At 35.0% G+C, this 13,898-nt stretch overlaps 2 protein-coding genes across 2 annotated transcripts; one reads left to right on the forward strand and one right to left on the reverse strand.

The window, feature by feature from the left end:
• The first annotated feature begins 55 nt into the window (after window positions 1-55).
• On the forward strand, window positions 56-3,307 carry LOC106159476 (uncharacterized). The gene is made up of 3 exons (XM_087009891.1): window positions 56-303; window positions 1,216-1,253; window positions 1,807-3,307. The coding sequence occupies exon 3, from the start codon at window positions 1,825-1,827 to the stop codon at window positions 2,554-2,556; it is 732 nt and encodes a 243-aa protein (XP_086866017.1). The 5' UTR covers window positions 56-303; window positions 1,216-1,253; window positions 1,807-1,824; the 3' UTR covers window positions 2,557-3,307.
• An 87-nt stretch (window positions 3,308-3,394) lies between these two features.
• On the reverse strand, window positions 3,395-13,569 carry LOC106159478 (membrane-associated progesterone receptor component 1). Its single transcript, XM_013535770.2, has 3 exons — window positions 13,245-13,569; window positions 8,875-9,033; window positions 3,395-5,362 (listed from the first exon to the last, which is right to left on the reverse strand). The coding sequence occupies exons 1-3, from the start codon at window positions 13,534-13,536 to the stop codon at window positions 5,265-5,267; spliced, it is 549 nt and encodes a 182-aa protein (XP_013391224.1). The 5' UTR covers window positions 13,537-13,569; the 3' UTR covers window positions 3,395-5,264.
• Between the last annotated feature and the right edge of the window lie 329 nt (window positions 13,570-13,898).

Below are 13,898 nucleotides of genomic sequence, written 5' to 3' on the forward strand. Positions count from 1 at the left end.
GTCAAAGTGGCGCGCAAACCCCGCACTAAATTGATATTCAGCCAATGAAAATAGACAAAATTGTACAACGCCGAGGAAGGAACTAACGTCCTCCTCTCACGCTGTTTTACTTTTTGCGTTGTCTATTCTTCCTGAAACTGAACTTTGCAGTGAAGGAGACTGGGTTTTGCTGACAGATATGTAGCGATCTTTGTAAGAAGTAACTAATTACGTGATTTTCGTTCTTATAACCGCCTGTTATAAAGGTCTGTCTTGCCGTTGGAGTCGCAAGGATTTCTATGCACCCCATCCCCTCAATTACAGGTTAGTCTTTGGTTTCCATTTCTTTAAATTCAGTTATATGATGACTTGAATTAATGTCTTTGCTATTCATATAAATTGGTTTTGTCATTTAAGCACCGATTTTTTAGTTTCTCTGTAGTCCCCCCCCCCCCCCCCCCCCCACACACACACACACACACTTTTGTCTCAGTTTTCGGCAATTCGTCATGCACTAAGTACTACACTTGCTACATGCTAACTTTACATGTACCCCTACTAGGTACCTTAGTTAAGCGCACTTTTAGCATGCAAGACCTAAAATAGGGGTAACTCCATCATATAGCTATAGTTTTTAATATTTATCAAATTAGGTTGTTCATTGCCTTTGCTGTTCAAATAAATTAGTTTGGAAATTTACTCACATATTGCCCCTCTTTCTTAAAGAAACTTTCAAGCTCTTTAACCATTGAGATAGCAGCAAATGTTAGATATTTTTAAAAACAATTTCTTAATATTGCCATGTATACCCCGTGGAAACAAAAACTCTAAATATGTCTTTAAAAATTACTGGTAGAATAGAATATACTAAAGGACATCAGATTTGTGATCCTCTGTCTACATTAGAATATCTCCAACTACATTGTTCCATTCTTCATTTGTACATTGGACCAGATATTTGATAGAAATAATCAAATAGTGTTTGTCTTAATTAACACTGTCTCATCTCCACTGCCAAATGGTGACATATCCTGGTTTTATTTAATGGACTGTACAGTATATACTAGCACGAAAATTCATGCGTTAGCACTCCTATTGACGATTCTGATATGTGTTGGCAGCACATATCAGAATCGTCAATAGGAGTGCTAACGCATGAATTTTCGTGCTAAGGATATACATGTTGAGATTTCATAAAATTCTGTTGAAAATACGCAATTGAATTTGGTTTTTCAGTTCACTGACCAATCAAGGTGACAGCCAAGCATGAATTGGTAAGTAAATTGCAAACTACTTTTTTTGAATACATGTAGTAGAGACGTTGGTCAAATACTGGTGTATTTCACTATTTCATATGTACTGGGTAAAGTGGTAAATAGTTCTAACACAAATGATGAAACATGAGTTCTAAATCTCAAAAAGCAAAGTGTCCCCCACCTTTGTGTTAAAAGCGCATGTAAAGTGTATGTGTCAACAAACATGGTAAAATTCTTCCCGGTTTGTGCACCTTTTTGTAACCTTTGTCGAGATAGTATCAATAAGTTTATTTAAACAACTCCACATAAAAACTGTTTCAATTTGGTGACAGTCTGTAAATGATTCTTTGTCCTTTGAATGTTGTAATTATTTGATTGATTGTTAAAAATAATGTTATTAATTAGACTAAGTTGATTGACATTGTTGTTGATTTTTCATGCCTATTTTTCTCTAGCCAGCTCCCTATGTCCTGTTCTTCACTTCCAAGTTCAACAGCATTTGGTCACTTGCAAGTATCTGTTTTGTGTTGTACTTTGCTGTGTTAACATTATTTTAAAATTATTACTGCAGGTAACAAGAAACAGAAAGATGTCTAGTTTAGGGGATTCATATGATTCTTGGGATGAAAATGTCGTTGACAGTGAACTACTTAGAGCTGCAGAAGAATGGGAGTCATCTCCAGACAGTTTGGAGTTGAGTCCAAGTGTATTCACTCAGCAGGAAACAGCAACCGCACCAGCTTCGTACACCAACCATTCTGGTGGGGCCAACGGGAGTGACATCTATTGGCAGAAAATGAGTGACAGGTATAATGTCAAGACAGTTGTGTACTCATTCCCAGGTCATGCTACAAACAATCCTTACAGGAAAGTTCTGAATAAAAAAGAACTAAAAGATTCTAACATGCATTTGTTAAAGGCCAACAAAGTACTGCACAGAAAGTTCCCCACAGGCAAGAATTTTGTTGACAGTTTACTTCAACGAAACTGGTATCAGGTGAAAAATTCAGATGCCGTTTTTGCTGTGGGAAAAATCATACGGAACAAGATGGTGGATGGGGGAACAGGATGGGCAGTGCAAATGGCAGTGGACAATAATAAATCTGTCTATGTGTTTGACTGTTTTAAAAATGAGAGAACTGGGATGGAAGAAGGGTCATGTCAATGGTTTAAGTATGATTTTGTTAGAAGAATGTTCAAATTTTATCCAGGTGTGCCAGAACTTACACATGATTTTGCAGGAATTGGTACTCGTACTTTGACAGATAAAGGGAAATTTGCCATAGAGGAAGTATTTGAAAGAACTTTTAATTGTAAATAAAGATTTTTTTTTTTTTTTTTTTTTTTTTTTTTTTTTTTTTTTTTTTTTTTTGTGTAAACTTGTCTTGTGAATATGTATAAAATAGGGCGCATTTTCATCAGTCATTTTTCATTATCACTGTATTGATTATAGTTAGGCATTTGTATTGTGAACAAAAGTGGTTCACATTCCTTTTTAACTTGACAATGTACATTTTTCTATATGTAAATGAGTATGTAAAAATCTCTACTTATACATTTTATTTCTTGTACAAAGTTGATTCAGGAATTTCTATCAAAACTATGTTAAGGTAGACAAATTGAATGCAGAAACTTTGTTGCAAATTGATTACATTCAGATGTGTGATGTTTACCCTTAGGCATCAGTTGCCCATTTGGCGTTTCTATTGCATTCAGAACATTGGTTATCAGAATGCTTGAGTGAAGTTATTTTGAAACTTATTATTAAGAGCATGAATAAATTCCTAAACAAATTTATCATTTAAGTATTTTTTTAGATTTTTAAATGATTAAAAGATAGAAAATAGAAGACTTGAAAAAAACATTGCCAATGATCCTCTCGTCCTTTGTACCTAAGGAATATAATATAGATAATGAAGTATCTGGACCTGTTAACCTTAATTAAAATTTATTCAGTTTCATTCTATGAAGGAAAAATATATGCTGCATTCCTAACACATGTATTAGCACCGTCTACCCATTTAATAAAAGATAATTAATAAATCTGCAAAGATATGCAACTTTTCATATTATATTCACGCTTGCCATCTTTTTAAAAACTTCATTTTAATAAAATTTAATTAAAATTAATACACCAAAGACAAAGAATACACTGAGGATTTCATCATAAAAAATAACCTTTATTTATACTAATACATTATTAATTTTGTTTTTCAAAGGTTGCTTTCAATAATTGGACATTTCACTATTGGTTGAATGTATGCCAACAGTTTAACAAGACAGCATATTTCACCCAAAATTCTTGGGAGCAGGATTGTCAGAAGAATACTAACAACTTTAATCACTGGTATACAAAATACATACACATGCACTCATGAAATGCTACACATTCCAAACTAAAAAGTTTATATTAATTTTATATACAAGATGGTCTGCTATTGTTATTCCAGAAACCATAAATTTGTGCAACATACATGAAAAACATTTTTGCAGGTATTTGGATTAATGCAGTGCATGTTTGAAAAATTGTTAGATCGTTTAAAAAGATGCAAATAAATAACATCAATTACATACTCTTCCATTGCATTAACGTTTTAATTGCATTAATGTTTTAGGCCAATGTTTGTTTAAAACTAGTTTTTAAAATATGTTATTTGCTTTTATCTCACCTTGATATCAATACCTGAATTTTAGCAAGTGCAGAAAAAAAATGGAAAGGGGTTCCTTTTCCTTATGCAAGTCTTATTCATGTCAGCTAAGATTTTTTTTCAAATCAGTGTTTTTAACATCATTAAATGCAATATCAATAATTAGCTTTCATTTTCTATTTACTACTGTAACAATATCGGATTCCAAGAAAAGAAAAGTTTCTTTCATGAATACCTCTCAGCATTTGATGCTCGTTTAAATAAAGCACCTTTTTTTTTAACTAATTGGAAGAATCTAAACATATCAGATTACATTTTAAGGCTATACATTAATTATATTGACATAATGTTTCTGTACTGAATTAAAAGGAAATTTTCTAAAGCTTTTGGCTGCCAATGAAAACGTGATATTTCAAATTCAGGGATGATCAGTTGGTTTCTTATGCAAGCCTAAACAAGAGTAAAAAACGAGATATGCCACAAGAAAAGAAATCACGTTTGGTCTTAGTCCATAAAGCTTGCCATGGTATGTACACCTGATCCCAAGCTAGCACCCAAAATTTAATTCCAATATTGTTGCCAAAAATATATTTATGTGGCTTAAATAAGAAAACAAAACATTTGATTATTTCATATCCAGATTTATGACAAACTGCCTTAGAGACGAAAATGCTAAGTGTGTCGCCAGGCACCACCTTTAAAGCAAATGCAAGCAATATCACTGCTCTGAATGGATAATAAAGCTCATTAATCCCAACTGTTCACTGACCTCTGATCCCCTCTTAAAAAGCCTAGCTGGGTAGCTCTTAACTGATAGCCAGCTACAGGTGACTTGTGCACCTATGTGGTTCTTATAACAGAAAAGAGCATTGGTCATCACACACACTAGAAAATGTTTGTTGCATAAAATAAACTTGGTGACTTTTTCCCCACAATGTTTCACTGAAATGTACAAGAATCCTTAATTTAAGCTTTGAAACATTTTTGAAAAAGTTAAATTTACTTTGGTTTAAATAAGAACTGATTTTTTTTATGCCTGAAAAAAAAATACTATGCTAACACAGCTTTATGCCTGCTTTTACCAAAACAAACAGAATTTTGGATAACATCTGCACACAGGCCACCTGACAGGCAATGAACCTAATCGGTGGACTGTCTGACGATTTTGTAAGCAGTAGTTTATCTCTGCGACACATTAATTTTAGCTGTGAAGTGAAAACATAAATAAAAAACCATAAGACTTTTTTTTACTGTCAACAGGGATCTACACATGATGACCGCTACCAGCTAGGCCAACAGACTCTTCTGAATACACAATTTTGATGACACTTGCTGAACACAGTTCATATAGAATATACATTATGAAGGGGCTGTGCTCAGTTTATGCATCCTTGGATTTGTCAGTTTCATCCTCTGTGTCAGAATATTCACGTGGAGTCTCACCGGGTTTTAGCAGCCGACCAACATAGTCATATTTTTCTGAAAAGGATAAAAATTAAAGGTGCTTTAATAGAATTTGTACAGTCCATAAGATATATCATTGCATGTATCATTATACTTGAGGTTTTAAAGATGACATCCAACATCCAGCTTTCAATGCAATATGGATATCAAACAACGAAAAAAGACTAATGTTCCATATTCATATTACACTATATCTAAAGTGTTATATTATATTACCTATCGATAACAATGTATAAGATGTGCCACACTTGAGTGATCACTGTACATTTGGCACTACAGCACTGTGCTAAAACTGACATTGCAAAATCTTCCTGAGAATTATGCCACATGATCCCAAGTTGTACTCATTACATTAACTATGTCACACGGATTTCAACCATTATTGGGTTTACTTGGCTACATTTTGATGTAACAGTCGCTATTTGTCATATTTTTCGATATTTTTTCATTAATCTTTTACCTTATTTTCATTTCAATAAAAATAACAATACTAACTAGAGGATCAGAGAGGCGATACCGCCTCCAAATATTGTACCACCAGCTGGAGCAAGCGCATTCGTATAGACCCCCACATACACAAAATAAGGGACACAGCCACCAGTTTTGTGCTTGACAAGCTGTAAAAATGCAATCAACAAGAATTTTTAAACTATTGCAAAAATATATATATGGTACAACCAAATTTAAGTTCTTCGTAAGGTAGGTCAAGGGTCAATTTCAAGGTCACAGTAAATTGCCAGTATATGACTTCCTATTCAAGTTCAAGAGTAACTATGGACCTATCTCTGTCAAGTTTGAAGTTAAAAGAGAAAGAAATTAGCAGAGTTCAGTTCATGATAAGTAGGTCAAAGGTCATTTTCAAGGTCACACTTAGATTGCCAGTATAGGACTTCCTATTCAACTTCAATAGTAACTATGGACCTATCTCAGCCAGTTTTGGAGATAAAAGGGAAGCAAAATTTGCAAAATTCAGTTCATGGTGAAAAGTAGGTCAAAGGTCAATTTCAAGGTCACATTTAGATTGCCAGTATATGACTTTCTATTCAAGTTCAATAGTAACTATGGACCTATCTCTGCCAGTTTTGGAGATAAAAGGGAAGCAAAATTTGCAAAGTTCAGTTTATGGTGAAAAGTAGGACAAAGGTCAATTTTAATGTCACATTTATAATGCCAGTATATGACTTCCGATTCAAGTTCAATAGTAACTACGGACCTATCTCAGCCAGTTTTGGAGATAAAAGGAAAGCAAAATTTGCAAAATTCAGTTCATGGTGTAAAGTAGGTCAAAGGTCAATTTTAAGGTCACATTTAGATTGCCAGTATATGACTTCCTATTCAAGTTCAATAGTAACTATGGACCTATCTCATCCAGTTTTGGAGATAAAAGGGAAGCAAAATTTGCAAAATTCAGTTCATGGTGTAAAGTAGGTCAAAGGTCAATTTTAAGGTCACATTTAGATTGCCAGTATATGACTTCCTTTTCAAGTTCAATAGTAACTATGGACCTATCTCTGCCAGTTTTGGTGATAAAAGGAAAGCAAAATTTGCAAAATTCAGTTCATGGTGTAAAGTAGGTCAAAGGTCAATTTTAAGGTCACATTTAGATTGCCAGTATATGACTTCCTATTCAACTTCAATAGTAACTATGGACCTATCTCTGCCAGTTTTGGAGATAAAAGGGAAGAAAAATTTGCAAAGTTCAGTTCATGGTGAAAAGTAAGTCAAAGGTCAATTTTAAGGTCACATTTAGATTGCCAGTATATGACTTCCTATTCATGTTCAATAGTAACTATGGACCTATCTCTGCCAGTTTTGGAGATAAAAGTGAAGCAAATTTTGCAAAGTTCAGTTTATGGTGAGAAGTAGGTCAAAGGTCAATTTTAAGGTCACATTTAGATTGCCAGTATATGACTTCCTATTCAAGTTCAATAGTAACTACGGACCTATCTCTGCCAGTTTTGGAGATAAAAGGGAAGCAAAATTTGCAAAATTCAGTTCATGGTGAAAAGTAGGTCAAAGGTCAATTTTAATGTCACATATAGATTGCCAGTATATGACTTCCTATTCAAGTTCAATAGTAACTACGGACCTATCTCTGCCAGTTTTGGAGATAAAAGGAAAGCAAAATTTGCAAAATTCAGTTCATGGTGTAAAGTAGGTCAAAGGTCAATTTTAAGGTCACATTTAGATTGCCAGTATATGACTTCCTTTTCAAGTTCAATAGTAACTATGGACCTATCTCTGCAAGTTTTGGAGATAAAAGGGAAGAAAAATTTGCAAAGTTCAGTTCATGGTGAAAAGTAGGTCAAAGGTCAATTTCAAGGTCATAGTAAGATTGCCAGTATATGACTTCCTATTCAAGTTCAATAGTAACTATGGACCTATCTCTGCCAGTTTTGGAGATATAAGGGACTAGATGTTATAATTTTGGAGTTACCATAATGTGCCTTAAATTTCGTACAGAAAAAATTAATTAAAATAAAGAAAATGTCATTTTGGTCAAAATTCTTGAAATAGGAGGTGCTCTGAAGTTTCAGAAGTTCAAATTTGATGAAATAATGTCATTTTTGAACACAAGTTGTCTGCTTTGCCAAGCCTTATGTTTTATTTTTCCAGAGTTCAAAATTTATTATCCATTACCGTACTGCACATTTTGCTTTTACCACCAATATGTACTTTTTGATAGAGCGTAACTCGAAAACCGTATGGAATACAAAAAAACCGAGACCACCCCCAGTGTTGGGCTTTACATGCTCTACAAAATGCAAAAAAGAATGGGTCTCTAGCATTAACGGTTCCCGAATTAGAGACAATTTTCAGTTTCGGTATCTTATGGCCGCTACTCCCGTGAAAATGCACCGATTGACCCCAAATTCATGGAGATGAAAGATGACCTGAAGGGTAACACTTTCCAATAATATTATTGGTTAAGTCTGTGTGGTGTCTGAATAACAGGGCAAAAAAATTTTTTTTCGTAAAAAATTTCATTTTTTTGAAAATTTTGGCCCATTTGACCTTGAAGTAGAGGTCAAAGGTCAAATCCAAGGGTATATTTGAAATCTACACATATGACTTTTGGAAAGCCGTCTATAGAAATTTTTCCCATAACTCCTTCCGTAGGGTAGATAATTAGCATATAATTTTGCCATTTTTAGACAAGGGTGCATTGCAATGAGTGCCACACCCAGACCCCAATACCGACAAAGCCCAAATTTTACGTGGAACGAGTTGAGATTATAGGTGACCTAAATCCATGAGATGGGTACGGGGGCCCTTACCGTCTAGGAGGAGAAGCGGTAACGGTAGCCGTCCGGCGGAGCCGGCGGAGCCAACGGAGCCGGCGGAGCCGGCGGAACGATCCGGACGGGACCGAAACCATGTGTACCGCCAGCGCTAACGCCGGTGGTACAATAATAATAACAAATAAATAAAAGATGCTGAGAAAGTTCTTGTCTTCCACTTATTAAGTCAGTAGTATATTTTTGATAATAAGAATTCCATTAAGACTTCTCCATCAGCCAGTTTACCTGTGAACTGCATCTCCCACTCCCTAATACTGTCCATCTGCATGGAGTTCAGGTCACTCAAGTCATCATACTCGTCACGTATGGCATTTTCTGTATCTAGGGAAAAGGTGGCCAGGCCACGGGACGCATCACGTCCAGCAAACAACCCATATGGACCATCTAAAAAAAGAAAGAAAAAAAAAACATGTTACTTTACCCCCTCAACAATTAAAAAAACTTTCTGATTTGAACCAGAAGTACGTGTATTTCTAGACATAGCTTGACTAAAAAATAAATTCATTCAAATTCAACACATGCATTCCCAGTTACTTATGTCAACAATTACATATGTAAACATTATTTTAAATTGTGATGTCCAATATTAAAGGGATAATAACTCTTCGTTTTGGCCAAAAAATGAATTTTCCTGGAGTAAACAACAATTTTCCCATACTTACCAATGGTAAATGAATCCATTTTTACATTCAAAGTTAGTCCCTGTTTTTTTCTAAAAAGTTTGGTTTTTTGTTAAAATCTCTTAAGAGATTTTAACAGAGTATAGCTATCAATGGAGGTCATGTGGTCTAAAGACAAGCTCAGACATCAGAATAATAGCTATAACTGCCGTTTTTGTGGTAAAACGGAATATATTATATTTCTATGAGTTACAATGTTTTTATTGTGAAATATAGATCTCATACGAAGAGTTATTATCCCTTTAATGTGAATAGCATGCATATGCTCACTAAGGTAATCAAGCCTCACTGATGCCAATATGTCAGAAAAAAATTCCTAAAATATGTGAAATAACCACAGGGGCTTAAAATAGGCAATTAGGAATACAGAGAACTCCAAATAATAAAAACAAGAACATTCCTAAAACATGTGAACTAACCACATCCTTTTATAAATAGCAAATCCTGCAGAGAACTCCAAATAATAAAAATCAACAGATGACCTACCACACCATATTTATTCTATGGACACTAATAGACAATGAATAGATATCCCGTAGAAAAGTATTCAAGTGGGTCAGCCATATTTGACCCTCAGACTAGTTAGTCCCCCTATTCTGAATGGGTTCATTGATTAATTCCATCTAAGCATTACATGGTGCTTAGGTTGGCACTGGTTAACAAACTCACCCCATCACAGATTACCTCATTCTGTAAGACATATCAATAATGAAGATAACAGTATCTCTGTCTGTCTCCCTCAGTCCTACTCATGATATAACTTGCTTTATAAGGTGTCCAAAATCTGTGCTCATTAATCATTATTTAACTTTTCTTTATAACATTATCTTCATTGAACCTTGTGTGAATGGCAGTGAAGCAGCTTGTTGCACTCACAAGTTTACTAGGTATCACAGAAATCAATATTGAACTAGTCCACTACTTCAAGCTAGTATTACACAACAGATATTCATGATGATGGATGTAACAGGCAGATATACCCCCCCCCCCCCCCAATTCAGGATTGAAGACCCCCATTCCCATAGACAATCTATCAGTCTTCGTGGAATGACCCACACTACAGGGATTCTCGCTAAGGGCAATCAGCTTAATTGTCTGAAATGCTTCTTCTTTCCAACATACTGGTATAATCACCCACTTTTCTGTATTCTACTTAACACAAGGAAGAGGCATGTTAATCTGTTAAGCTGATTGCACTCAGTAAGAATCCCTACAGAGTTGGATAGATCCGCATAGACCCATGTGTCTATGGAAACTGGGCCTAATAGTAAACTGACACCATGACACAAAGAACATCTTTTCCCTTCTCAAATGGAGCACTAGTTATTAAATTACTTCAAGTAAAGCACTGTGTCAAGTGATCTGTTCATGATATCCAGATTTCCACCTATCAGTTTTTTTACCTGACCTTTATTTGAACCACATAACCCAGGCTGGTCCCCAATCCTTGGTTAAACAAATACATGCTGTGTGAGACAAGTCAATTTATAGAACACTGTCCACCTATCTAATATCGTACTGCACTTGTACAGTGCTTGGGAGTTTTATCTATTGAAAAGATATTTATATACAATTACTTTGAATATCGTTTGTTTCAAAGACAAAAAAAAGACAATAAATAGGCCGATTGTTATTTCTTAAAATGTGTTATCAGTATTGCATTATATATGCTGAAAAAAGTGAAAAAAAATAGCATAACTTTTGAAAAAAAAACTCTAATCAGGCTGATTATCAAACTCAACCTATATTTTATGAATATTCATCAGTTCCATAAGTTTGAAAACAAAAGGTAAAAATGGTTTTCCACTTATCGTGTTATCACTGAAAGTGCACAATGATGATGACAACAGATGCAGGTGATGGCTATATGTACAGACACATCTGTGTTAGTTCATAAAAAAAACATTAAAATTTCAAATACCAAGTCTAGATATGTTATGTTTTCAAGGCTTTTCACAGTGGACTGTCCAGCCACTATTTGGAGGGCCACCAGCATCATCAGACAGACAATATTTTTGAAGATGGCTGGCTGCCATTATTTTTAAAGACAGCTGGACAGCTTATGAATTATTTTGAAAAATTTATGGCTTGTTGGACTCCATGAAATTTTGTAGGAAATTATAGGTGATAATTTTGGATGACCAGTACCCCCAATCCTGGAAAAAGTCCTGTTTGTATTGTATGACATGTCTAATGTTGACTTAAATTCTAGTCTATAAACATCCCCATCTTAGCATATATGACACATCATAAAAGAAGATTCATAAGAAAGGTACTCAATTTATTTCACCGAGAGGGCAGAAAGACGTTAAAAGGTATAGGTCAAACAAAAGCCAGTAGGTTACACTCCTAGTTTATAGATCAAAAATATACATGCATATACAAATTTATAATGGATCACAATTTGATACCAAATGTAAATGCTTGTAAACAATGACATCCATTATTAAACCAGGAATAACATGTTTGACACTTATGTAAGAAATGTAGAGAAACTTAGACCAGACTGGCTAAGCTGGTACAGTTTCTTGAATGCAAACAGCACCAGAGGTCAGATCAAGGTTTTGCTGCAAGCTGGTCATGTTAAGGCCTGGACAAAGTAGGCCAACCTGGTAATATATATGGAAAATCCCCTACAGTTCATATATATAAAAATATTAAGCTTATATATAAATATATATAAAATATTAACCTCGATTCATGTATTAGAATCTTCTCAGAGTAAATATTAAGACCCACCTACAAACCAAAGGCCACTTTATGTAAATAAACACCTGTTTAAGTACCAGAACACCAGGCCAAGGTGCTATCTGTGCCAGAACACCACTTTATCAAGATTTCTGAGGGATGCAAATGCAACACTTGTCCCTGTCAGAATATTAGTTCTGCTTGACTGGAGATGGATGCATTCAAATACCCAACTCCTTCACAGACCAACTCATCACCTTTCTTTTATCAAACACTAAGGCCTACATTTCCCTACAAGACAAGACAAGACAATATGAATGCTGATCTTATAAACAGCTGGTCCAGTCTACGGCCATTAGTCCTATGCCTGCAGCCAGCAAACCTTTGTTTGGACCAGGGAATTTTTCGGAATGTGTGAATTTAGTGGTCCGCCATGCCATTTGATATTCAAAAGAGTTTTCAGTTCAATAATTTTTATGAACCATTAAGTACTGAAACATGATGACAAAATCAAGGTATTGTTATTACTAATATCAATGCAATAGGGGAAAATGTTCAATTGAATTTAATTGTAATTTTTATTCGGACTAGTGAAACCTGATCTCGATGACAGATTTCAGGAAAGTGCTGATCTGCATGGCCAGTGAAATGACAAGTTTATCACAGAGACTGTGATCTGACGTCTACTGTCTGGCTGGTAAATATACATACAAGTAAATACTCACCAAAGACACATTTCTGAAAGCTTTTACAACAGTAAAAGTTCTCATTTCTAATTTGTGCATAAATAACTTCTTATATGCTAAAGGTAATATCTTAATACAGTATGTTATGCTATATAGAATGAAAAATAGTGCACACGTGTACTTGCCATATAACTTTGTTTGGCTTTTAAAAATCTAAGATACTGGGCTTTCTCCAATTTAAAATAATGGCAAACTTCAAATAAAACCGTCTGACTCTTATCAGCTATAGTTACAACTCATCACAAAAATTTCAGGAGGTACTGCCAGTCATTTGGAATGAATGGCTGCAGCAAAATATTTCCAAATCTCTTTCGTTTAAAATGTACAGACTACAGAAACAGTTAACTCTTTACAATCTACTTAGTACTCCAAACCAGATATCGTTTTTCTCTACTACTGCGCCATCGAGCCTGGGTCTACCCTGGCCAGTTACTGCATCGAAATATAACCATGTTGATATCCTGTAGAGACCATATCTCACCTGGACCATAAAATCGCTTCCCTCTCGTAACATCAAACACTTTCCCGTTAACCGCTACCAACAATCTGCCGTCTCTACCCTTGCCGTCAAATTCTCGCAGTTGCTCTAGAGTAAAATCTCTTTTTTTCATCCTTGGCAACGGGGGAGGTGCCGGTGGCACTGCATCTTTTCGTCTGTTCGATATTATTTTGTATAACAGGAACCCACAAATGCCTAACAGAACACAATTAAGTGGACTGGTAAAAAGTTCTACGAAAAAATCATGCACTCCGCCAGTTTGGTCGTCCGCCATTTTTGATGATTCGACCTACGCATGCGCCTAGCTCTAGCGGTGAAGGTCACAGTAGAAAAAAGGGTAAAGAACTATGCATCGATAAAGCTCAAGTTCTTCTCCGTCAACGCATTTTTTTTTTCTTTTTTGTGAAGCACTTTGAACAATCGATGGTTTTGTGCTTTTGCTTCATTGCGACAGAGACGCACAACGCAACTGAAAATTGAGTTGTTTATTTTATCATATATTGATTAAGTCATTAATTTTTTATGGTTATTAATTGTTTATCTTGTTCAATAATCTTTATCCATTCATAATTGATCAATTGGACCATGGGACACGTATTTAGCTACACAGCATTTTTATTAATACTACGTTTACTG

The sequence above is a fragment of the Lingula anatina genome, chromosome 3 (assembly GCF_051362555.1).
Source record: "Lingula anatina isolate TDL-2025a chromosome 3, LinAna3.0, whole genome shotgun sequence".
Lineage (NCBI taxonomy): Eukaryota > Metazoa > Brachiopoda > Lingulata > Lingulida > Lingulidae > Lingula > Lingula anatina.